At 51.0% G+C, this 22,952-nt stretch overlaps 1 protein-coding gene across 3 annotated transcripts in view; it reads left to right on the forward strand.

The window, feature by feature from the left end:
- The window catches only part of LHX6 (LIM homeobox 6), a 178,955-nt gene that overhangs the window by 139,115 nt on the left and 16,888 nt on the right, over window positions 1-22,952 (forward strand). For all 3 annotated transcript variants that reach the window (XM_073639736.1, XM_073639734.1, XM_073639735.1), the window contains one exon: window positions 18,535-18,755. In XM_073639736.1, coding sequence (XP_073495837.1) covers window positions 18,535-18,755 — 221 coding nt within the window. The remainder of the gene's footprint in view (window positions 1-18,534; window positions 18,756-22,952) is intronic.

Consider the following 22,952-nt stretch of genomic DNA (forward strand, 5'->3'; position numbering starts at 1 on the left):
ATCACCTGTATAGACAGAGAGGTAGTGAGCATGTGCACTCTGATATCGAGGTAGTAGGGCAGGGTCTGCACATGCTCACTTATGCTCCATTTACAAAGGGGACTTCACATGATCACGGGGGGTCCAATCAGTGGGACCCATACAGATCACATATTTATCATCTCTCCTGTGGAAAGGTGATATACATCATATATAGAACAACCCCTTGAAGTGTAATTTACTTTTAATAAATATTTGGTTCAAACTGAGTAGAAAAATAATTAATTAAAAAGTTTTTTCCCTCAATAATAAAAGCTAAGAATAATATTCATTGAATTACAAAAAGTGGTCATAAAATGTAATAAATAATAAAGTATTTTAAATAATTTTCTGATGTTTGGAAAAAAAAACATTTTAATTTCTCCAACATAAAATGTAAAGAAATCCAAGGACATTAAGTGTAATTTAAATGTCGTCTGTAATGAATGAGCAGGCGGCTCGAGTATGTGTTTATTTTCAGACTGTGTCTTATGAAGTACGGCTCGCAGTGTTTGTATTCCATTTTTATCTCTGTTACAAATGTGGGATCAGCTGCAAATGACTGCTCTGTTTTTGCTGTGAACAAGCTGAGATTTTCCTGCCCACGGCTGCAGATCCGAATGTCTGTGATCGTGGCCATAACTTTCATCTAATAGATGGTCGCAGGTTAGGGCTGAGTTATGGACCTTGTCTGATTTTCAGATCACTATAAAACCTCTCGGGTGTTGCAGCAATAAAGTTATATGTTTACACCCCCAATAGGTTAATTTGATTTTTTTTCCACACACACATCATTATTTTTAAATTAAGTGATTTGCAGATTGGATATTTCGCACATGATCCCAAATGACATGAAGTTTTCTGGAAGTACAGTCATCATTTGAGTATTCATACCGTAGATCGGGACCGGAGAACCTCCAGCCCTCGATGTCATTTGAACCGTCCCTCGGCAGATTCCTGGTGGGCACCAGTGCTTGGGCTGCTTATCCAGTTGTTGGCTTATTAATTTTTCTGTAGATCACGCGCACGTGGTGTTCACTAGTGAGCGTCGTGGTATACGCAATGCTGGATTACGTCAGGACAAGCGGAATTAGCGCGTTCTGTGCTCCGGCCTGTGAGATGTTTGCAGCAGTCACAACGTCTTCTATGTGATGTATATACAGCAGTCTCAGTGTATCCTACAGTATGTGTGGTATATAGCAGAGCTTCCGTGCCTCCTATGTGATGTATACAGCAGAGTCTCTGTGTATCCTATGTGATGTATACAGCACAGCCTCAATGTACCTGTGATGACAGAGCTTCTAATCTTAATTAGCTAGATGTCTAGATTTGTTAGGCCAAGAGAAATACACTATTGTGTTTGTGTTTACTTTTGATTGTGTGTGTTTCTTTGGTGGGTCAAGAATGACAGACTAGTATTTGTATAACCCTGAATGTTGACTTCTATTGGTCTGAGAACAATGATGTTTGTTACTATGCTAATTGCATATTGTACTAAGCCAGCTAGTTGTTGATTTACAAGAGCAGGGGATACCAACTATGCAAATTGATTAAATGCTCAAACAATGAGACCTGAGCCCTGCACCTTTCCCACTGACCTGTGACTGATGACCTTAGCCACATATGTAAATAGAAAAATGGTTTTCTATCCTGCTGCAAAGAGAATCAAAGAATCAGAGATTCAGAGAGACTATTCAGGACAGTAGTTTGGTAGCATGGCTCCATCCAGAGAGACACAGATTTGGATTCTACAGGATTCCAGCCTAAGGGTACATGGCCCTGACTGGAAAGATACAGATCTCCTCCATTCACCATCAGAAAACCCATGGATACATTTGGGGAAATCAGGTTGGGACAATGAGGTCACCTGGTCCCATGGATATGTTGTTTGGGGTTGCCAGGTGGGACCCTCCGGTCGCCTGGAACCCATGGAGATGTTCGGAGAAGCTTTGGGATTGGGGCCTGCCGGTCATCTGGCCCCATGGAAACTCTAGGAGAATCCAGGGTGGGACCCTGGGGCTCCTGGCCTTGTATCTCGACAGACTGTCAGCTTCCTAAGCTTGTCGCTACCTCCTCTCTGTGGGGGCCCACCAAAAGGGGGGGCCACTGGTTAAGGTAGCTGGCCCTGGAAGTCCCAAAGTCGTAGCTGATCTATTCCCGGCGGGCCAGTGGAAGGGTGAGACTGTGTAATTTTGCACCATCTTGGGTATTTGCTGGGACTGTTCTATGTGTTTATTGTCTATTTGGTGGTTCAATAAAGTATTGCCACACTGTTTTACCCTCACCCCAGTGCCACCTGGGGTTGGTTCTCGTAGCACCCGGATGGCTTGGTCTATTGCGCAAAGTCCAGATCAGGGTTTTGCAGAGCCATAATGCGCAGCTGAGTCCGGTGACTGTTAGACAGGAGCCCCTCAATAAACTGCTCAGTTAGCAATCTGTCCTCGTCTCGCACACTGTCGGGGTCTACCTGTTTAATGGCCCACAGCGCCTCCTGCAGGTTTAGAGCATAGTCCCGTACACTGTCCTGCACCCTTTGTTTGCACCCGTAGAACTTCATTTTAATCTCTGCTGCTGTGCGGGTGTCAAAGGTATCCTTCAGCCGGGCCAGTATTTCCTTGACAGTGCCTTTGTCCCGGCCCGGCCAGGACTTCACCTCTCTCTGGGCTGCACCGATTAGCTGGCCTATGAGGATGCTGACTTTTTGCTCCTCAGACAGGGGGTACACTTTAAACAAACTGCGCAGTCTCTCCTCAAAGTCACTCAGGGTGTGCGACTCCCCTGAGTACTGGGGCAACCACGCCGCCCCTGGTAAATATGGCATTGATAACAGCATTACAGTGGCGGCGGCCGTGCCCGCAGCTGAATCCTCTCCCAGGTTGGGCATCTTCCTCCCCCCTAGTGAACCTCAGCCAGGTCCTGGGTTTCTGGTGACGTACCAGTATGCTGCTCTGCAGGTCACTGTACAGCCGCACTCTTGCTGCACAGCTTTTCACACTTGTATTCACAGAGCTGCAGCAGCTGGGTGGATGGGATCACACAGCACAGAGCTTCAGCAGCTGGGATGGATGGATGGGATCACACAGCATGGGGCTGCAGGGGGAGGCGACAATCTCCCCTCTCAGTCTGATGCTAAGGGGAAGGCTGGCACCTTTCAGCCTGAGTGACAGACAACTCTGGTACAGTCTATGCAAGTGGGAGGGGCCTATTTTGGTGCCGATTATGAGGCTCTGCCCACAATGGGACACCCCACATATCATTAACTCTGCATGTGCTACAGTAATGGCTGCAGTTTATACAGTTATACACAGTCTTTGTGGCACAAAGGACCCGGTTTTACCGGGCTTCGTGAATCCTGTTTGTGACGCCAAGTTGACGCGCCCCTTGCAGTGGGGCCGCCGCTGCGGTGCAGATCCTCTGGAGCTGATGATGACACAGCAGAGTTGGTTCAGCTCTCCACAGGCAGAGCTTAGCTCCAGGCAGGAAGTGGTGATGTTATAGATGTAGCTGTGCAGTGTAGTGCAGGAGATGGCGTAGATAATAACCAGTCCACAACTTAATGGCGGTTTCCTCTTATCTTTACTTGCGGTTTGTTAAGCAGACCGGGGCATGGGTACTAGCTGGTAGTGGAGGTCCGGGCGGCCTGTAAGCAAGTTGGGAATCCACCTCGCCAGGTGAAGTTGGAGGCCTTCCCTTTGCGCTAATCTCTTTGGCCCTACTGCTTATAGCTGTGCTGTGGCCCTCGTCCCTGAGTAAAACGTCTTTGTGCTCACCCGTATAGCAGGCAGCTCGGGCCTTCCTGGAGTGTCGCTCTCACGTGGCGGTGCTGGGCCCTATGTGCTGCTGAGCCTCCGGGCGTCTGATGGGGCCAGGAGACCTGCAGTCTTCTGCCCTCCGGTTTCTGCTGTTGGGCCTTCAGTGCCCCACAACCTCGGACTCTGGTGTCCGGTTCTTCTACGCTTCCCTCTGGGGTGAGCTTACTTACAGCTCCACTCCCCAGGACCTTCCTCGTCTCTGTCCTGTCTTCAATTCCTCTCCCTAGCTCTTACTAACCCCGCCTCCATATTCCAGTTGCTAAGGAGAGGAGCTCCCCTTCCTGGTCTGGAGCCAGGAAAGTGTTGTATGCTGTTATACCTTATTAGGGGACCTTTCCTTGCTTCCAGGCATGGCATCACCCCCTGTGAGAGAGGCAATGCCACTGTGGCAACCGGACCCCTGGGGTGCCACATTCCTCCCTAGTTAAATTCAGTACTCCCGGACTGAGGATACCTTTTTGAATTAACAAGTAACAATAACAATTCACATTACAAACAGTTTACAAAGTCAAAACTTACCAAAAACCCAACAAAAATTTATAGCAGTCTCTGCGGCGCTTAGTCTTTATGCCACAATCCGGGAATTGCCTTTTTCCGGATAACTGAAATTTGGCTGGTGGGAACCGCATCAACCCACTTTGTGTATCGTCCCTGGGCGTGGCTTCAGGGCACTCTTTCGGTGGGCCTGGTCTTCGGCCACGCCTGTGGTTTGTTTTCAAGGCTAATTATTAACTATATTCAACATTGTCCTGACCACACCTAGTCCTGTGGTCCAGATGTTGTCACTGACCTACCCTGGTCCCTTGTGTCTACCCCTGGTGTGGTGGGTTCAGTGTGAACTACACTACAGGTAGTCTGAGGTAACACCGGTAGGCTGGGTAATCTCCTATGAATTCTTTGACTCACCCTGGGTACGACAGGTTCACTGCTAGCAGAAGGTAGATTCTCCTGATCTGCTGCTGATGAATCATCTGTCTCTGGGGCCGACTGGTCTTCCAGATGTTCTGGAGCCTCTGCAGCTTCCGGTGAGACCGCTTGGAGAAAGGTCAGGACCGGTACCACAATTGCTCTGTTCACCTGCGTCCAAGACCGGGGAAATGCTCCAAGGACTGTCTGGACCGTTTCCTCTACTTTTTCTGTGGGCTGAGGGCTGTCTTGGTCTTCTTTGTGTTTCAACTGTTCAGGACATATCTTCAAGTGGTCTCTTGAGACTGCCGCTGAAGTTTCCCCTCCATCTTTACTGATGAGGCACACTTTGGTGTTATCGTAATTCGAGGGTAAGACAGTGTATGGCTCAACCTCCCACTGGTCATCTAATTTATGGACTCGTCTTTTCCTCTTGAGTACTTGTTCTCCAGGTGATAAGAGAACTGCAGGTGCGTACTGATTGTAAGTTTTCTCCTGCTTCTGTCTCGCCTGGGACAAACTTTTCTCCACACATTCTTGCACCTTTTGGTATTGTTGATGCCGCTCTGTATCCCAATCGGCATCTGGTGATGTCGTCTCTGGTGTTAAGACTCCCATGTCTAAGTCAATGGGTAGCTTACCAGGTCTTGCTCTCATCAGGTAAGCGGGTGTACAGTTGGTGGAGTTCACCGGGATGTGGTTATATAGGTCCACCAAATCTGGTAACTTCTCTGGCCACAGGCTGCAATCTTTAAGGGGCAACGTCTTCAACAGGTCTATTACCACCTGGTTCATCTTCTCACACAACCCGTTGGTCTGGGGATGATACGGCATCGTCCTTATTTTCTTGCAGCCATACAAGTTACAGAATTCCTGGAACACCTCTGCTTCAAAGCTGGACCTTTGTCGGTAAGCACTCGTTCAGGGTAACCGTGTGGGCGACAAAAGTGTTGTTGAAACGCTTTGGCTGCCGTCTGATCTTTCACTGGCACTACTACCAAGAACCTGGAGTAGTGGTCTACTATGGTGAAAGCGTAGACATAGCCTGACCGGCTTGGGGCTAGCTTCACTTGGTCCAAGGCTACCAGTTCAAGTGGTTGTTTGGTGATTATGGGCTGCAGCGGAGCCCTCTGGCTATCACGGTCTTTCCGTCTCAGGTTGCATGGACCACATTCTCGACACCATCTCTCGATTGCTTTCCTCATGCCAACCCAGTAGAATCGCTCACGTAGCAGGACTTCCAACTTCTTCCACCTGAAGTGTACTGCTCCATCGTGGTACGCTTCTAAGACCATTGGCGCATCCCGACTCGGGACTATCACCTGCCAGACCAGTTTCTGTGTCCGGGAGTTGATGCATTTTCCACACAGCTTTCCCTCGTAGATGAACAGTTTGCACTTCTCCTTCCACAACTGTTGGGTCTCCTGTGGAGCATCTGGATCAGGGTGCGAGTCAGATTGTGTCAGCAACTCCTTTACCAGGTGGACAGCGGTGTCGCTATCCTGCGCATCTGCCCATCCATGGTGGGTCAATGGGTTAAACGTGGCCTCTCTGTTGGCGGAGCGCTTGTCCCTCACACAATAGGAGCACTGGGTCACCCAGTGACGATGGAAAGCGGGTAGCTCTATCTCCTCCAGCTCTTCCGGGTCTTCTCCCCATCTGGCAAGTTGGGCATCCTGGACAGCGCATCAGCATTAGTGTTTTTATGTCCCGCCTGATACTTGATGGTAAACTCGTAGTTAGACAGTCGAGCCATCCATCGTTGTTCTAGGGCACCAAGCTTCGAAGTTTCCAGGTGCGTCAGAGGGTTGTTATCCGTGAAGACTGTAAATCTGGAGGAGGCGAGATAGTGTTTGAAGCGCTCTGTTACAGCCCAGACTATGGCTAGAAACTCCAACTTAAAGGAACTATAGTTGTCGGGGTTCCTTTCAGTGGAACGGAGCTTCCTGCTGGCGTAGGCAATCACTCTTTCTCTGCCCTGCTGTACCTGGGACAGCACCGCTCCCAATCCCACGTTGCTGGCATCTGTATAGAGTGTAAAGGGTTGGCCATAGTCGGAGTAGGCCAGGACTTCATCTCCAGTAAGAGACATTTTCAGTCGAGTGAAAGATTCGTCTTCTGGTTTACCCCATTTCAAAGGAGGTTTTGGGTACTTGGCCTTCTTAGACTGGCCCAGTAAGAGGTCCTGCATGGGTGCCGCGATTTTGATGAAACCGTTGATAAATCTCCTGTAGTAGCCTACCAGCCCGAGGAACTGCTGCACTTCCTTGATAGTGGAGGGTCTTGGCCAGTCCTTGATCACGGTGACTTTTTCAGGGTCTGGTGCCAAACCTTCGGCGCTTACCACAAGACCTAGGTACTGCACCTTGGGGTTCAACAGGTGGCACTTGGACGGTTTTACTTTCAGGCCATAACCAGATAGGGCTTCAAACACCTCGGCCAAGTGCTCCAGGTGGTCTTCATATGTCTTCGAGTAGACGATTATGTCGTCTAGGTAAAGCAGAATGGTTTCAAAGTTTTTGTGTCCTAGGCAACACTCCATTAACTGCTGGAAGGTTCCTGGGGCGTTGCAGAGCCCGAATGGCATGCAGTTGAACTCGCTGAGGCCCATTGATGTCGTAAACGCGGTCTTCTCTCTGTTCGCCTCTGCCACGGGAACCTGCCAGTACCCACTGGTGAGATCCAAAGTGGAGAAATAGTTAGCTGATCTCAATGCTGCTAATGATTCCTCAATTCTAGGTAATGGGTAGGCGTCCTTATGTGTAATGCGGTTAATTTGCCTGTAATCAACACACATCCTCATTGTACCATCTTTCTTTCTAACGAGAACTAATGGAGCTGCCCAGGGGCTACAACTATCTCTGATCACCCCAGCCTCCTTCATCTCCCGCAACATTCCTTTGGCACATTGATAGTGAGCTGGGGTACAGGGCGGTGCCTCTCTTTAATGGGTGGATGATCTCCTGTGCGGATATGATGTTGGACCCCTTTTACCTGCCCAAAGTCTAGTGGGTGTTTGCTGAAGACTCGCTCATATTCTTGGACCACCCGGTATACTCCATGCTTTTGGTGCAAAGGGGTGGAGTCAGTGCCCACTTGTAGCTTCTGACACCAATCCTCCATCTGCCCCTTGGAGCCATTATCCTCCGCCGGTTTGGACGGAGGCAAGGGTTCCACTGCCTTTATTGCGTTGTTACTGACAGTGAACAGCTTAGCAAGGGTAGCATACCGGGGTAAATGGACCTCTTTCTCCCCACAGTTCAGGATGCGTATCGGTATTCTCCCCTTGCGGACATCGACTACACCCCTGGCTGTCAAGATGGTGGGCCTACTATCAGAGTACACGGGTTCTACCTGGGCCTGATAATCTTGACCCCTGAGACCTATTGCTGCCCGACACCATATTAACATTTCACTCCTAGGGGGCATTGCAATGGGGAATGGATCACTTATTCTGACACTGCCGACTTCTCCACCAGACAGCTCTACCTGTTGTCTTTGCATCAGGGCTCTGATCTCCTTCTGCAGAACTCGCTGCTGACTGGAACTGGCAGTCTCTGCGACCTGCTGCAACAAAAGAATAATTTCCCCAAGACAATTCTCTATGACATTGGTGCCTATAGTTATCATAGGATGACTTTCTCAGCGATCAATATCAACAATAATCATTCCTTGTGATAGCAATTCTACTCGGCCAACCTTTATGGTCACCTGAGGCAAGGGCTGACCATTGCTGGCATAGGAGTTAAGATGTTCATCTGGACTGCGGGTAATGTCTGAATCAGTCCAGTATTGTTTCTAAAGGATAAATGGCAACATTGTCACCTGGGACCCAGTGTCCAGCAGTGCGTTCATCAGGATGCCATCAAGCACGACAGGTAGGACCGGTCGTCCTCCCACGTATGTAACGGGTCCGGGAGGCGGAACCTCTGAGCTACTATACAAGGGGGCGGCCCTTGTAAGGGAGCGGGTGGCAGTCTCTGGGTGAACGGACAGGGAGTTACGGCAAGTGATCAGGGCAGTCTCTGGGTAAGGGGTAGGTACGACCTGTGATGGCGGAGCCTCCGGGTAGGCTAGCAGGCAGATGGTAGATGTGTGCTCCCAGGTGAGCAAGCGAGAGTCTCTGGAATAGCAGGTGGTCACGGCACGTGACGGCGGAACCTCCGGGCTGGCAGGCAGGTAGGTAACGGAGAAGCGCTCCCAGGTGAGCGGGCAAGAGTCTCTGGAATAGCTGGTGGTCACCGCACGTGACAACGGGACCTCCGGGCTGGCAAGCAGGCAGGTAACGGAGATGCGCTCCCAGGTGAGCGGGCAAGAGTCTCTGAGATAGCTGGTGGTCACAGCACGTGACAACGGAGCCTCCGGGCTGGCAAGCAGGCAGGTAACGGAGAAGCGCTCCCAGGTGAGCGGGCAAGCTGGTCCATAGACAGACTGACCGGAGTTGTAAGGCAGACCGTCGGACCTCAGGCAAGCAGGCAGGTAGCTGATGTGCGCTCCCAGGTGAGCGGACAAGTTGGTCCTTAGACAGACTGACCGGAGTTGTAAGGCAGACCGTCGGACCTCAGGCAGGCAGGCAGGTAACAAGTATTCAGGCAGGAATCAGGCAGGTAACTAGCAGGAAACTGGCAGGTAACTGGCAGGTAACTGGCAGGTAACTGGCAGGTAACTGGCAGGTAACTGGCAACGGGACCTGAGGGCTGAAGCACAGGTGAGACACAGGTGCAAACAACATTGCTCGGGCACCTCCATTTTGGAGGAGGTGCCTTATATATGATGAAGTCCTCCGGCCATTGGCCGGGGACTCCTTAGGACGGCGCGCGCGGCCCCTTTAAGAGGAGGGGAGCGCGCGCGCGCGCGCCCTAAGCACAGGGGCCGGGAAGGAGCGCGCGCTGAGAGCAGAGCGGGAGGAGGACGCCGGGAAGGAGCGCGCGCTGACAGCAGAGCGGGGAGAGGACGCCGGGCACGGAGCAGAGCGGTGAGGGGAGCAGCGTCCCTGCCTAGCAGAGGGCAGGGACGCCAGCGCTACAGTACCCCCCCCTTTAGGCCCCCCCTTTTTTAGGCCAGATAGAAATTTAGCTAGGATGAGAGGGGCATGGATGTTCTCCCGGGGCTCCCACGTTCTCTCCTCAGGACCAAACCCCTTCCAATCTACCAGAAAAAAGGTCTTTCCTCTTACCCTTTTGGTGGCAAGAATGTTCTCTACCTCAAACTCGTCCTCAGCAGAAACCGGAGCAGGAGGCGTACCTGTAGACTTGGAAAAAGAGTTAAGCACCACAGGTTTGAGGAGAGACACATGGAAGGAGTTAGGGATCCGTAAGTTGGCCGGGAGTTTCAATTTATAGGCCACCGGGTTGATCTGACTGATGACCTCCAGTGGGCCGATGAACCGAGGCCCTAACTTATAGGAAGGGATCTTGAGCCGGACATATTTGGACGAGAGCCAGACTTTATCCCCAGGGCGGAATTGAGGAGGGTCCAGACGTTTTTTGTCAGCGTGTCTTTTCATACGCTCGGATGACAGAAGGAGTGCGGACCGGGTACTCTCCCATATGGAGGAAAATTTGTTAACAAGAGATTCCGCAGCCGGATTGTCCGCCGAGGTGGAGACGGGAAACGGGATCCGAGGATGCTGACCGTAGACTACAAAAAACGGGGATTTGGAGGAAGACTCGCTCTCGTGATTGTTGTACGAGAATTCGGCCCATGGCAGGAGATCCACCCAGTCAGAATGGTGGGCATTAACGAAGTGCCGAAGGTAACTGGTCAGGTTCTGATTGATCCGCTCCACTTGACCATTAGACTGTGGGTGGTAAGCGGAGGAGAAGTCCAGGGTGACGTCCAGCAATTTACAAGTGGCTCTCCAGAAACGGGAAGTGAACTGTACCCCACGATCCGACACGATGTGACGGGGCAGGCCATGAAGACGGAAGATGTGGCGGATAAAGTCTTTAGCCAGCTCGGGTGCAGACGGAAGACCTGGCAGTGGAATGAAGTGAGCCATCTTGGAGAAGCGGTCAGCGACCACCCAAATGACCGTACAACCGGCAGAGACGGGTAGATCAGTAATGAAGTCCATCGCTATATGCTGCCAGGGGGCAGCAGGTACTGGCAGAGGTAGGAGGCGGCCGGCCGGCAGGTGTCTCGGAACTTTGTTGCGGGCGCAGGACACACAGGCAGAAACAAAGTCTATTACATCCTTGTGCAGGTTAGGCCACCAGTAGTGCCGGGTAATAAGCTGGAGGGTCTTTTTCTGACCGGCGTGGCCAGCTAGTTTAGACGAATGACCCCAGTGTAGGATCTTCTCCCGATCAGGTACTGGTACGAACGTCTTACCAGGAGGAAGACGATTTAGACTCACGGGAGCCACCTGCATTACTCTGGCGGGATCGATGATATGTTTCGGATCCTCCTCGAGATCAGACACCAGAAAGGACCGAGACAAGGCGTCCGCCTTGACGTTTTTGTCAGCCGGGCGAAAATGAAGGACAAAATCAAAACGAGCAAAAAACAAGGACCACCGGGCTTGGCGCGGGTTAAGTCTCTGGGCATGCTGGAGGTAAGCCAAGTTCTTGTGGTCAGTGTAAATTATTACTGGGTGAAGAGCCCCCTCGAGCAGGTAACGCCACTCCTCCAATGCCAGTTTGATGGCCAATAACTCTCGGTCTCCTATGGAATAGTTGCGCTCAGAGGAGGAGAAGAGTTTAGAGAAGAAGCCACAAGTTACCATCCTCCCGGAAGATGATTTTTGAGTAAGTACCGCTCCGGCTCCAGAGGAGGAGGCGTCAACTTCCAGGAAGAACTGTTTGTTGCCATCTGGGCGATGCAGCACCGGGGCGGAAGAGAAGGCCTGTTTAAGGGAAAGAAAGGCCTCCTCTGCTTCGGGTGGCCACTCTTTGGGATTAGTACCTTTACGGGTGAGCGCAGAAATTGGGGCCGTCCGGGAAGAGAAGTGTGGTATGAAGAGGCGGTAGTAGTTGGCGAAGCCCAGGAATCGCTGAATGGCCTTCAACCCCTCCGGTCGGGGCCATTTCTCGATGGCAGACAGTTTCTCAGGATCCATTTGTAGGCCGGTCTGAGAGATAATGTAGCCCAGAAACGGAAGCGAGGTCTGCTCAAAGAGGCACTTCTCAAATTTAGCGTAGAGATGGTTCTGCCTTAGCCTGAGCAGGACCTGACGAACGTCCCTCCGGTGAGTCTGGAGATCCGGAGAGAAGACCAAGATGTCGTCCAGGTACACCACTACGCAGGAGTAGAGAAGGTCCCGGAAGATGTCATTGACCAACTCTTGAAAGACGGCAGGAGCGTTACAGAGACCAAAGGGCATTACCAGGTATTCATAGTGGCCGTCCCGGGTGTTGAATGCCGTCTTCCATTCATCCCCCTGACGAATACGAACCAGGTTGTACGCCCCACGAAGGTCCAGTTTGGTGAAGATCCTAGCCCCCCTCAGGCGATCAAATAATTCTGGAATGAGCGGAAGGGGGTACTTATTCTTCACCGTGATCAGGTTTAGGCCTCTATAGTCTATACAGGGACGGAGAGAGCCGTCCTTCTTTTTGACGAAAAAGAAGCCTGCTCCCGCCGGGGAGGTAGATTTCCGGATGAATCCTCTGGCCAGATTCTCCTCAATATATTCGGACATTGACCGGGTTTCAGCAGCGGATAAAGGATAGATACGCCCACGGGGAGGAGTAGTACCGGGTAGCAGATCGATGGGACAGTCGTATGGTCTATGTGGTGGTAATGTCTCTGCCTCCTTTTTATTAAAGACATCTGCATAAGACCAATAAGGAATCGGAAGTCCAGGTAGATTAGCTGGGGTAGGAGAGGGACGGACGGGATGGACGGGAACCAGGCAGGTTTTATGACAGTCTTGTCCCCAGCGAAGGACCTCTCCGGTTTGCCAGTCTAGCACGGGTGCATGTCTCTGGAGCCAGGGCAGACCTAGCAAGAGGGCGTGAGAGAGTCCAGGCAGAACATGAAAGGAGATACTTTCAGAATGCAGCATTCCCACCTGCAGGGTAATGGATTCGGTGATGAGTTGAATGGGGCGAGGTAAGAGGCCCCCATCCACGGCAGCGACAGACAAGGGTACAGCCAGAGGTTTGGTGGGGATGCGGTATTTTTCAACCAGGGACTGTGAAATAAGGTTCCCGGCTGCTCCAGAGTCAAGTTGGGCTAGTTCGAAATAACGGTTCTCCCCGTAGATGATCGAAACTGACAACAGCAGGGATGGAGAGGATTTATTCTTGTCTAGGTGGACCTCTCTGAGCGAACCTAGACACAGGCGTTTCCCGACCTCTCCGGGCAGGCACGGATCCGGTGCTCCTTACTGCCACAGTAGAAGCAGCTCCCCTCGGCACGGCGTGAGTCCTGACGGGTTTTGACCATCTTGGTCTGGTCGACCTGCATAGGCTCAGGAGAGTGTACCTGGGGAGAGATGGAGGGAATGACGGGTCTCTGGAAAGTAGGAGCTAAACGTGGAATCCTTCTCTCACGGGTGACCTCTTTGGCACGCTCCTGGAACCGTAGGTCAATCCGGGTGGCAAGGGTTATTAGATCATCGAGAGAGGTAGGAATGTCCCGACCAGCAAGTTCATCTTTAATACGACCGGACAGACCCTCCCAGAAGACGGATACCAGAGCGTCGTTATCCCAGGCCAGCTCCGAGGCAAGGGTGCGGAACCGTATGGCATATTGGCCCACGGTGAGACCCTCCTGACGGAGGCGTAGCAGAGAGGATGCGGATGAGGTCCTCCGTCCGGGTTCGTCGAAGACTTTCCGGAAAGCCGAGAGAAAAGCAGGCAAGTTGGACACCAGGGGGTCTCCTCTCTCCCATAGAGGATTTAGCCAGGCCAGGGCCTCCCCGGTGAGATGGGACATGATAAAGGCAATTTTGGCCCGGTCGGAATTAAACTGATGGGACAAAAGTTCAAAGTGCAGGGTGCACTGATTTATGAAGCCCCGAGCCTGGACGGGGTCGCCTCCGAAGCGAGGAGGTGCAGAGAGCCGGGGTCCGGGGTAGGATACCATAGTATTAGTGGGCAGCGGAGCTGCCGGATTGCAAGATATGGCACTGGCGGAGGTTGTTGGTGGATCAGACAGAGTGTTCAGGCGAGTATTAACATTCCGCAGGTGACCCAGGATGGCCTCCTGTTGGGACCTCTGACGGGACAGTTCAAGACAGAGGTCCGAGAGCGAGGGAGCTTGGGTGCCACCGGGTTCCATGGCCCGAGCAAACTGTAACGGGTCCGGGAGGCGGAACCTCTGAGCTACTATACAAGGGGGCGGCCCTTGTAAGGGAGCGGGTGGCAGTCTCTGGGTGAACGGACAGGGAGTTACGGCAAGTGATCAGGGCAGTCTCTGGGTAAGGGGTAGGTACGACCTGTGATGGCGGAGCCTCCGGGTAGGCTAGCAGGCAGATGGTAGATGTGTGCTCCCAGGTGAGCAAGCGAGAGTCTCTGGAATAGCAGGTGGTCACGGCACGTGACGGCGGAACCTCCGGGCTGGCAGGCAGGTAGGTAACGGAGAAGCGCTCCCAGGTGAGCGGGCAAGAGTCTCTGGAATAGCTGGTGGTCACCGCACGTGACAACGGGACCTCCGGGCTGGCAAGCAGGCAGGTAACGGAGATGCGCTCCCAGGTGAGCGGGCAAGAGTCTCTGAGATAGCTGGTGGTCACAGCACGTGACAACGGAGCCTCCGGGCTGGCAAGCAGGCAGGTAACGGAGAAGCGCTCCCAGGTGAGCGGGCAAGCTGGTCCATAGACAGACTGACCGGAGTTGTAAGGCAGACCGTCGGACCTCAGGCAAGCAGGCAGGTAGCTGATGTGCGCTCCCAGGTGAGCGGACAAGTTGGTCCTTAGACAGACTGACCGGAGTTGTAAGGCAGACCGTCGGACCTCAGGCAGGCAGGCAGGTAACAAGTATTCAGGCAGGAATCAGGCAGGTAACTAGCAGGAAACTGGCAGGTAACTGGCAGGTAACTGGCAGGTAACTGGCAGGTAACTGGCAACGGGACCTGAGGGCTGAAGCACAGGTGAGACACAGGTGCAAACAACATTGCTCGGGCACCTCCATTTTGGAGGAGGTGCCTTATATATGATGAAGTCCTCCGGCCATTGGCCGGGGACTCCTTAGGACGGCGCGCGCGGCCCCTTTAAGAGGAGGGGAGCGCGCGCGCGCGCGCCCTAAGCACAGGGGCCGGGAAGGAGCGCGCGCTGAGAGCAGAGCAGGAGGAGGACGCCGGGAAGGAGCGCGCGCTGACAGCAGAGCGGGGAGAGGACGCCGGGCACGGAGCAGAGCGGTGAGGGGAGCAGCGTCCCTGCCTAGCAGAGGGCAGGGACGCCAGCGCTACAACGTACTTGTCTCGCCAGCTTTGTGGGCCTGATCGCCTTACTCCTGGGGGTTGGCCCTCTGCCCCAGGGGTTGCTCGTTTATAATCGCAGAATCTTGCGAAGTGCCCCGCCTTTTGAAAGCGGCAGCAGATGGGTTGTCCGTCCGGGTCGTAGCGATCGCAGTTCCTCCCTCTGATCGGTGGAATTCTTCTCTGTCGTCGCCACGGGACGTCATCTGGACTGGAAGCCAGCTGGATCTTTTCCTTCGGAGACACTGGCATGGCCTGCACGGTTTTGATTAGTGTAGCCATACTTTTGTTCAGCTCCTGCACCAGAAGGCGCAGGTCTGCAGTTGGATCATTATCTAGGGCCTGCGCGTCGGCCTCCACGGGTGCTGGGGAAAAGGACGCCACCTCCTGGTGGTAGGTGATAGCTGGGCGCCGGAGGGATGCAGTGCCACCTGGGGTTGGTTCTCGTAGCACCCGGATGGCTCGGTCTTTAAATTGCGCAAAGTCCAGATCAGGGTTTGCAGAGCCATAATGCGCAGCTGTGTCCGGTGAGTTTTAGACAGGAACCCCTCAATAAACTGCTCAGTTTGCAATCTGTCCTCGTCTCGCACACTGTTGGGGTCTAACTGTTTAATGGCCCACAGCGCCTCCTGAAGGTTTAGAGCATAGTCACGCACACTGTCCTGCACCCTTTGTTTGCACCCGTAGAACTTCATTTTAATCTCTGCTGCTGTGCGGGTGTCAAAGGTATCTTTCAACCAGGCCAGTATTTCCTTGACAGTGCCTTTTTCTCTGCCCGGCCAGGACTTCACCTCTCTCTGGGCTGCACCGATTAGCTGGCATATGAGGATGCTGACTTTCTGCTCCTCAGACAGGGGGTACACTTTAAACAAACTGCGCAGTCTCTCCTCAAAGTCACTCAGGGTGTGCGACTCCCCTGAGTACTGGGGCAACCATGCCGCCCCTGGTATATATGGCATTGATAACAGCATTACAGTGGCGGCGGCCGTGCCCGCAGCTGAATCCTCTCCCAGGTTGGGCATCTTCCTCCCCCCTAGTGAACCTCAGCCAGGTCCTGGGTTTCTGGTGACGTACCAGTATGCTGCTCTGCAGGTCACTGCACAGCCGCACTCTTGCTGCACAGCTTCTCACACTTGTATTCACAGAGCTGCAGCAGCTGGGTGGATGGGATCACACAGCACAGAGCTTCAGCAGCTGGGATGAATGGATGGGATCACACAGCCCTCTGCAGAGGGAGGCGACAATCTCCCCCCTCAGTCTGATACTAAGGGGAAGGCTGGCACCTTTGAGCCTGAGTGACAGACAACTCTGGTACAGTCTATGCAAGTGGGAGGGGCCTATTTTGGCACAGATTCTGAGGCTCCGCCCACGATGGGACACCCCACATATCATTAACTCCGCATGTGCTACAGTAACGGCTGCAGTTTATACAGTTATACACAGTCTTTGTGGCACACAGGACCTGGTTTTACCGGGCTTCGTGAATCCTGTTCGTGACGCCAAGTTGACGCGCCCCCTGGTCCGTGGGGTACTCGGTAGCTGAGCCGGTCGATGCTGGGGGGATGTCACAGTGGCGGTGACCCGGTCCGTGACCCAGGGCGGTCAATAAAAGGGGAATAAAGAAAAGAGAATAAAGTTTTTATATATAATGTGCGTGACACCACCTGTGGTATGCAGCTATATGGAGCCGCCGCTGCGGAGCAGATCCTCTGGAGCCGATGATGACGCAGCAGAGTTGGTTCAGCTCTCCACAGGCAGACCTTAGCTCCAGGGCAGGAAGTGGTGATGTTATAGATGTTGCTCTGTAGTATAGTGCAGGGGATGGCGCAGATAATAACCAATCCACAACTTAATGGCGGTTTCCTCTTATCTTTACTTGCGGTGGTTAGGCAGACCGGGACACAGGTACTAGCTGGTAGTGGAGGTCCGGGCGGCTTGGGAGCAAGTTGGGAATCCACCTCGCCAGGTGAAGTTGGAGGCCTTCCCTTTGCACTAATCTCTTTGACCCTGCTGCTTATAGCTGTGCTGTGGCCCTCGTTCCTGAGTAAAACATCTTTTTCCTCACCCGTATGGCAGGCAGCTTGGGGCTTCCTGGAGTGTCGCTCCCACGTGGCAGTGCTGGGCCCTATGTGCTGCGGAGCCTCCGGGCGTCTGATGGGGCCAGGAGACCTGCAGTATCCTGCCCTCCGATTTCTGCTGCTGGGTCTTCGGTGCCCCACAATCTCGGACTCGGTGTCCGGTTCTTCTGCGCTTCCCTCTGGGGTGAGCTGACTTACAGCTCCACTCCCCAGGACCTTCCTCGTCGCTGTCCAGTATTCAACTCCTCTCACTAACTCCAACTAACCCCGCCTCCAGATTCCAGTTGCTAAGGGGAGGAGCTCCCCTTGCTGGTCTGGAGCCAGGAAAGTGTTGTATGCTGTTATACCTGATTAGAGGACCCTTCCTTGCTTCCAGGCATGGCATCACCCCTTGTGAGGGAGGCAATGCCACTGTGGCAACCGGACCCCTGGGGTGCCACATATGTACCATAGGATATTGATATGCCAGGGTTGACATGTTGTATTTGTACCTTGTGCAGCTGTATACTGGCACAATAGGTGAGGAGGACCACCATAATGACCAGGGATATGGAAATGTAGGCAACCACGTAAGACACTGTCCATAGATGCCAACACTCACGGATTTTCCAGCAATTTGTCAGAAATATTTTTTTCAAATTTTGTCTGTCCCAAACCAAAAAGTGGTGGCTTTATATAAATGTAGTCAGATTAGAGTCATTTTTGGGCAAGAATGGGGACTACCAGCAAGTGTAAGATGTTCTGTGTAAGTATTTGGGATCTGGTTTGGGGTCCATATATATTTTGGGTATCTAGTCTGGAGTCAGTATTTGTTTATGGGGTCTGTATTTATTATGAAGATTTTCTCTGGGGTCTATACTTAATTAGGGGGTCTAGCTTCAGTAATTATTTTGGAGTCTATGTATTTTGAGTCTGATTCCAGATCTGTATGTATTCTAAGCCTTGTATTCTGAGGTCTAATCTGAGACATACAGTATTTATTCTTTGGTATGTATTTATTTAGGACTGGTGTGGTGTCATATTTATTTTTGGGTTTGATATGGGGGTCTGTATTTATTTTATTTATATATATTTTTAAAGGGGTTTTGGCTAAGTCCACATATATTTAGGAGTCTGGTCTACATCTGTTTGGGGTCTGGCATCGCATGTAAGTGAATAACATATCAGTGTTGATTTCCATTTTTCATTATGTAGACATGTCTATTATAATTTATAATCTTCGATATATTTTTTTTTCCAAAGAATAACTTAGTCTAATACTGTTAACAAATAAAGTTTATGTCCAGAATAATTTTGAAAAAAAAAAAATTACTGGAGCACGCGCTTACAAAATTTGCAAATTTCTCTCTGATTTGCAGCCGATTTGGAACTAAGTGTGCGCGATGTGGTCGACAGATCTATGCCAGTGACTGGGTGAGAAGAGCGCGGGGAAATGCGTATCATCTAGCGTGCTTTGCGTGCTACTCCTGTAAGAGGCAGCTGTCCACAGGGGAAGAGTTTGGCCTTGTGGAAGATAAGGTTTTATGCAGAATCCATTATGACACCATGATTGAAAACCTGAAAAGGGCAGCGGAAAATGGTAAGCTGTCGACACCGCTTTGAAACTTATTCTATATTGAGTCATTTAAAGCTGTTTTTTTCTACCATTCAAGATGCTCTTGTTATGTTGCACTATTTTCTTTTTCATTGTTAACTTCCTTCTTTTGTGTGTGCCAGGATTAACTTATTAGTCATGGCAGCCAGCTGTGCGAGTGACAGAATGGACGACAATATTTCCCTATCGTCCCCCACCTTAATTCCTAAGACCCTTGGCAAACAAAAATTTGAATTTTTTTTTTTTTTGCCAGAAGTTTTTCTGTACATGACCCACCGGATGTCAAATCATTATACTCAATAGGTTTTGTATGTACACTGCTCAAAAAAATAAAGGGAACACTTAAACAACAGAATATAACTCCAAGTAAATCAAACTTCTGTGAAATCAAACTGTCCACTTAGGAAGCAACATTGATTGACAATCAATTTCACATGCTGTTGTGCAAATGGAATAGACAATAGATGGAAATTATTGGCAATTATCAAGACACCCTCAATAAAGGAGTGGTTCTGCAGGTGGGGACCACAGACCACATCTCAGTACCAATGCTTTCTGGCTGATGTTTTGGTCACTTTTGAATGTTGGTTGTGCTTTCACACTCGTGGTAGCATGAGACGGACTATACAATCCACAGAAGTTGCTCAGGTAGTGCAGCTCATCCAGGATGGAGCATCAATGCGAGCTGTGGCAAGAAGGTTTGCTATGTCTGTCAGTGTAGTGTCCAGAGGCTGGAGGCGCTACCAGGAGACAGGCCAGTACACCAGGAGACGTGGAGGGGGCCATAGGAGGGCAACAACCCAGCAGCAGGACCGCTACCTCCGCCTTTGTGCAAGGAGGAACAGGAGGAGCACTGCCAAAGCCCTGCAAAATGACCTCCAGCAGGCCACAAATGTGCATGTGTCTGCACAAACGGTTAGAAACTGACTCCATGAGGGTTGTATGAGGGCCCGACATCCACAGATGGGGGTTGTGCTCACAGCCCAACACCGTGCAGGATGCTTGGCATTTGCTACAGAACACCAAGATTGGCAAAGTCGCCACTGGCGCCCTGTGCTCTTCACAGATGAAAGCAGGTTCACACTGAGCACATGTGACAGACGTGACATAGTCTGGAGACGCCGTGGAGAGTGATCTGCTGCCTGCAACATCCCTCAGCATGACCGGTTTGGCAGTGGGTCAGTAATGGTGTGGGGTGGCATTTCTTTGGAGGGCCGCACAGCCCTCCATGTGCTCGCCAGAGGTAGCCTGACTGCCATTAGGTACCGAGATGAGATCCTCAGACCCCTTGTGAGATCATATCCTGGTGCGGTTGGCCCTGGGTTCCTCCTAATGCAGGACAATGCCAGACCTCATGTGGCTGGAGTGTGTCAGCAGTTCCTGCAAGATGAAGGCACTGAAGCTATGGACTGGCCCACCCATTCCCCAGACCTGAATCCGATTGAGCACATCTGGGACATCATGTCTCGCTCCATCCACCAACGTCACGTTGCACCACAGACTGTCCAGGAGTTGACGGATGCTTTAGTCCACGTCTGGGAGGAGATCTCACAGGAGACCATCCGCAACCTCATCAGGAGCATGCCCAGGCGTTGTAGGGAGGTCATACAGGCACGTGGAGGCCACAGACAATACTCAGCCTCATCAGGAGCATGCCCAGGCATTGTAGGGAGGTCATACAGGCACGTGGAGGCCACAGACAATACTCAGCCTCATCAGGAGCATGCCCAGGCGTTGTAGGGAGGTCATACAGGCACGTGGAGGCCACACACACAATACTCAGCCTCATCAGGAGCATGCCCAGGCGTTGTAGGGAGGTCATACAGGCACGTGGAGGCCACACACAATACTCAGCCTCATCAGGAGCATGCCCAGGCGTTGTAGGGAGGTCATACAGGCACGTGGAGGCCACAGACAATACTCAGCCTCATCAGGAGCATGCCCAGGCATTGTAGGGAGGTCATACAGGCACGTGGAGGCCACACACAATACTCAGCCTCATCAGGAGCATGCCCAGGCGTTGTAGGGAGGTCATACAGGCACGTGGAGGCCACACACAATACTGAGCCTCATTTTGACTTGTTTTAAGGACATTACATCAAAGTTGGATCAGTCTGTAGTGGGGTTTTCCACTTTAATTTTGGGATGACTCCAAATCCAGGCCTCCATTGGTTAATAAATTTGATTTCCATTGATGATTTTTATGTGATTTTGTTGTCAGCACATTCAACTTTGTACAGAACAAAGTATTCAATGAGAATATTTCATTCATTCAGATCTAGGATGTGTTATTTCAGTGTTCCCTTTATTTTTTTGAGCAGTGTATATAGATAGTACAGCTAATTTTATGTAGTCATAAAAATATGGGGCTTCCCTTTGGTCTCTGGACAAAGCTGTGGGGTTTATACTGCTCCATTCAACATACAGTAACAAAAAAAATGATTGGCTTTCTGCCTCAGACATGATTACCTGCCTAAGAAACACTTAGAGTCATGAAGCATGCGCTCTTTGAATTCTATGGTTCTACTTAAGATAAGGGATGTGTTAAGGCCCCGTCACACTTAGCGACGCTGCAACGATCCCGACAACGATACGACCTGTCAGGGATCGTTGCTGCGTCGCTATGTGGTCGCTGGTGAGCTGTCAAACAGGCAGGCTCACCAACGATCAGGGAAGCAGCGACATTGTTGAAAGAATCTTTCCACGATGTCCTGCTCCTGGTTACCAGCCTGTTGAAGTAGGAGCAGGCTGGTAACCATGATAAACATCGGGTTACCAGGGGCACACGCGCACCTAGTAACCCGATGTTTATCATGGTTACCACTCTGCTACGGTGAGCGGGAGGTTACCGCTCACTTTAGCAGGCTCGTAACCATGATAAACAGCGGGTTACTAAGTGCGTGTGTGCCCCTAGTAACCCGATGTTTATCATGGTTACCAGCCTGATCGCTGCTCCCGCTGGTCACACACAGCGATGTGTGCTGACCAGCGGGAGAGCAACGACCAAAGAAAGGTCCAGGACATTCTGCAGCGATCAGCGACCTCACAGCAGGGGCCTGATCGCTGCAAAGTGTCACACATAGCGACATCGCTGGTGAGGTCGCTGTTGCGTCACCAAAACCGTGACACAGCAGCGATCTCGCTAGCGATCTCGCTATGTGAGACGGGGGCTTAAATGTCTTCAGGCCTGCCAAATCTCATAGGGTGTGATAATTTTCACGAGAACACACTGAAACAAAGACTTGTTGAGGTGGGTGACTTGACTGGGTAAATAGGGAGTGTCTACAATTATTAAGCAGATATAATTATGCTATTTGCTCTCATGTAAAAAAAACTACTAAACTTATGCACGGTACTCTTATTTATGAAGGCTATAAATAAACGGAGGCTCTAGATTTTTTTGGGAGAGTCTTGGAAATCAACTGCCTGTGTATTTCTTTAGTTTTTACCTGCGACAAATGAAGCTCAGAAACTTTTACGTTGGAGTTAGAATTGCTCCAACAAGGACAATAATAAAGAAAAATTGATCCTTTCAATTAAAATTAGGTAAATGCAACCTTAGATGAACTATAATTTATGTCAAATGAACAAACAATAGGTTAAAATGCAGAAGCAGTGTGTGAAAAACGAAGTGCCGTCTCCGTGTCGCTGATAGTGTTTCTGCCTTTGAGGCTAGACGTTCTGGCTTTGAATAGGACCTGCAACAAGGAAATGAATTAAATATTTAAAAGCATCTAATGAACAGATGGGGAGGGACCCTGTCTACACCGGGAGATGAATTCAGATCCCAGGAGGGCCCCTCCTCACTGTCTAAATGGGAGTATGATGAACGCAGTGGGAAAACATGGCAGTGCTCAAAGTTTTCGGCCAACAGCCATCCCTCCTGAATCCACCATAAAGAAGAGTGATTGGCCTGGCTGAATATTTATGCGCTTTCAATAGGGAGAGGTGAGAAAGCTGCTGCCAAAACCCTCCCAAGTCATGAAGCCCATATATATATTAGATGGTTAATTAATCCTGACAAAATATGGGGGTTTGGATAACTTTAATGGGTATTGGGACTTTAAAGGGGGTCTGTCACCTTCAAATCTCAAAATGAACGACATTTACAGTTATTCAGTGCCTTAAAAAGTATTCAACTTTTCCACATTTTTTCATGTTATACCTAAATGTATTTTATCG

This window comes from Phyllobates terribilis, unplaced genomic scaffold (assembly GCF_046119375.1).
Source record: "Phyllobates terribilis strain yellow unplaced genomic scaffold, ASM4611937v1 Scaffold_7__3_contigs__length_470593459, whole genome shotgun sequence".
NCBI lineage: Eukaryota > Metazoa > Chordata > Amphibia > Anura > Dendrobatidae > Phyllobates > Phyllobates terribilis.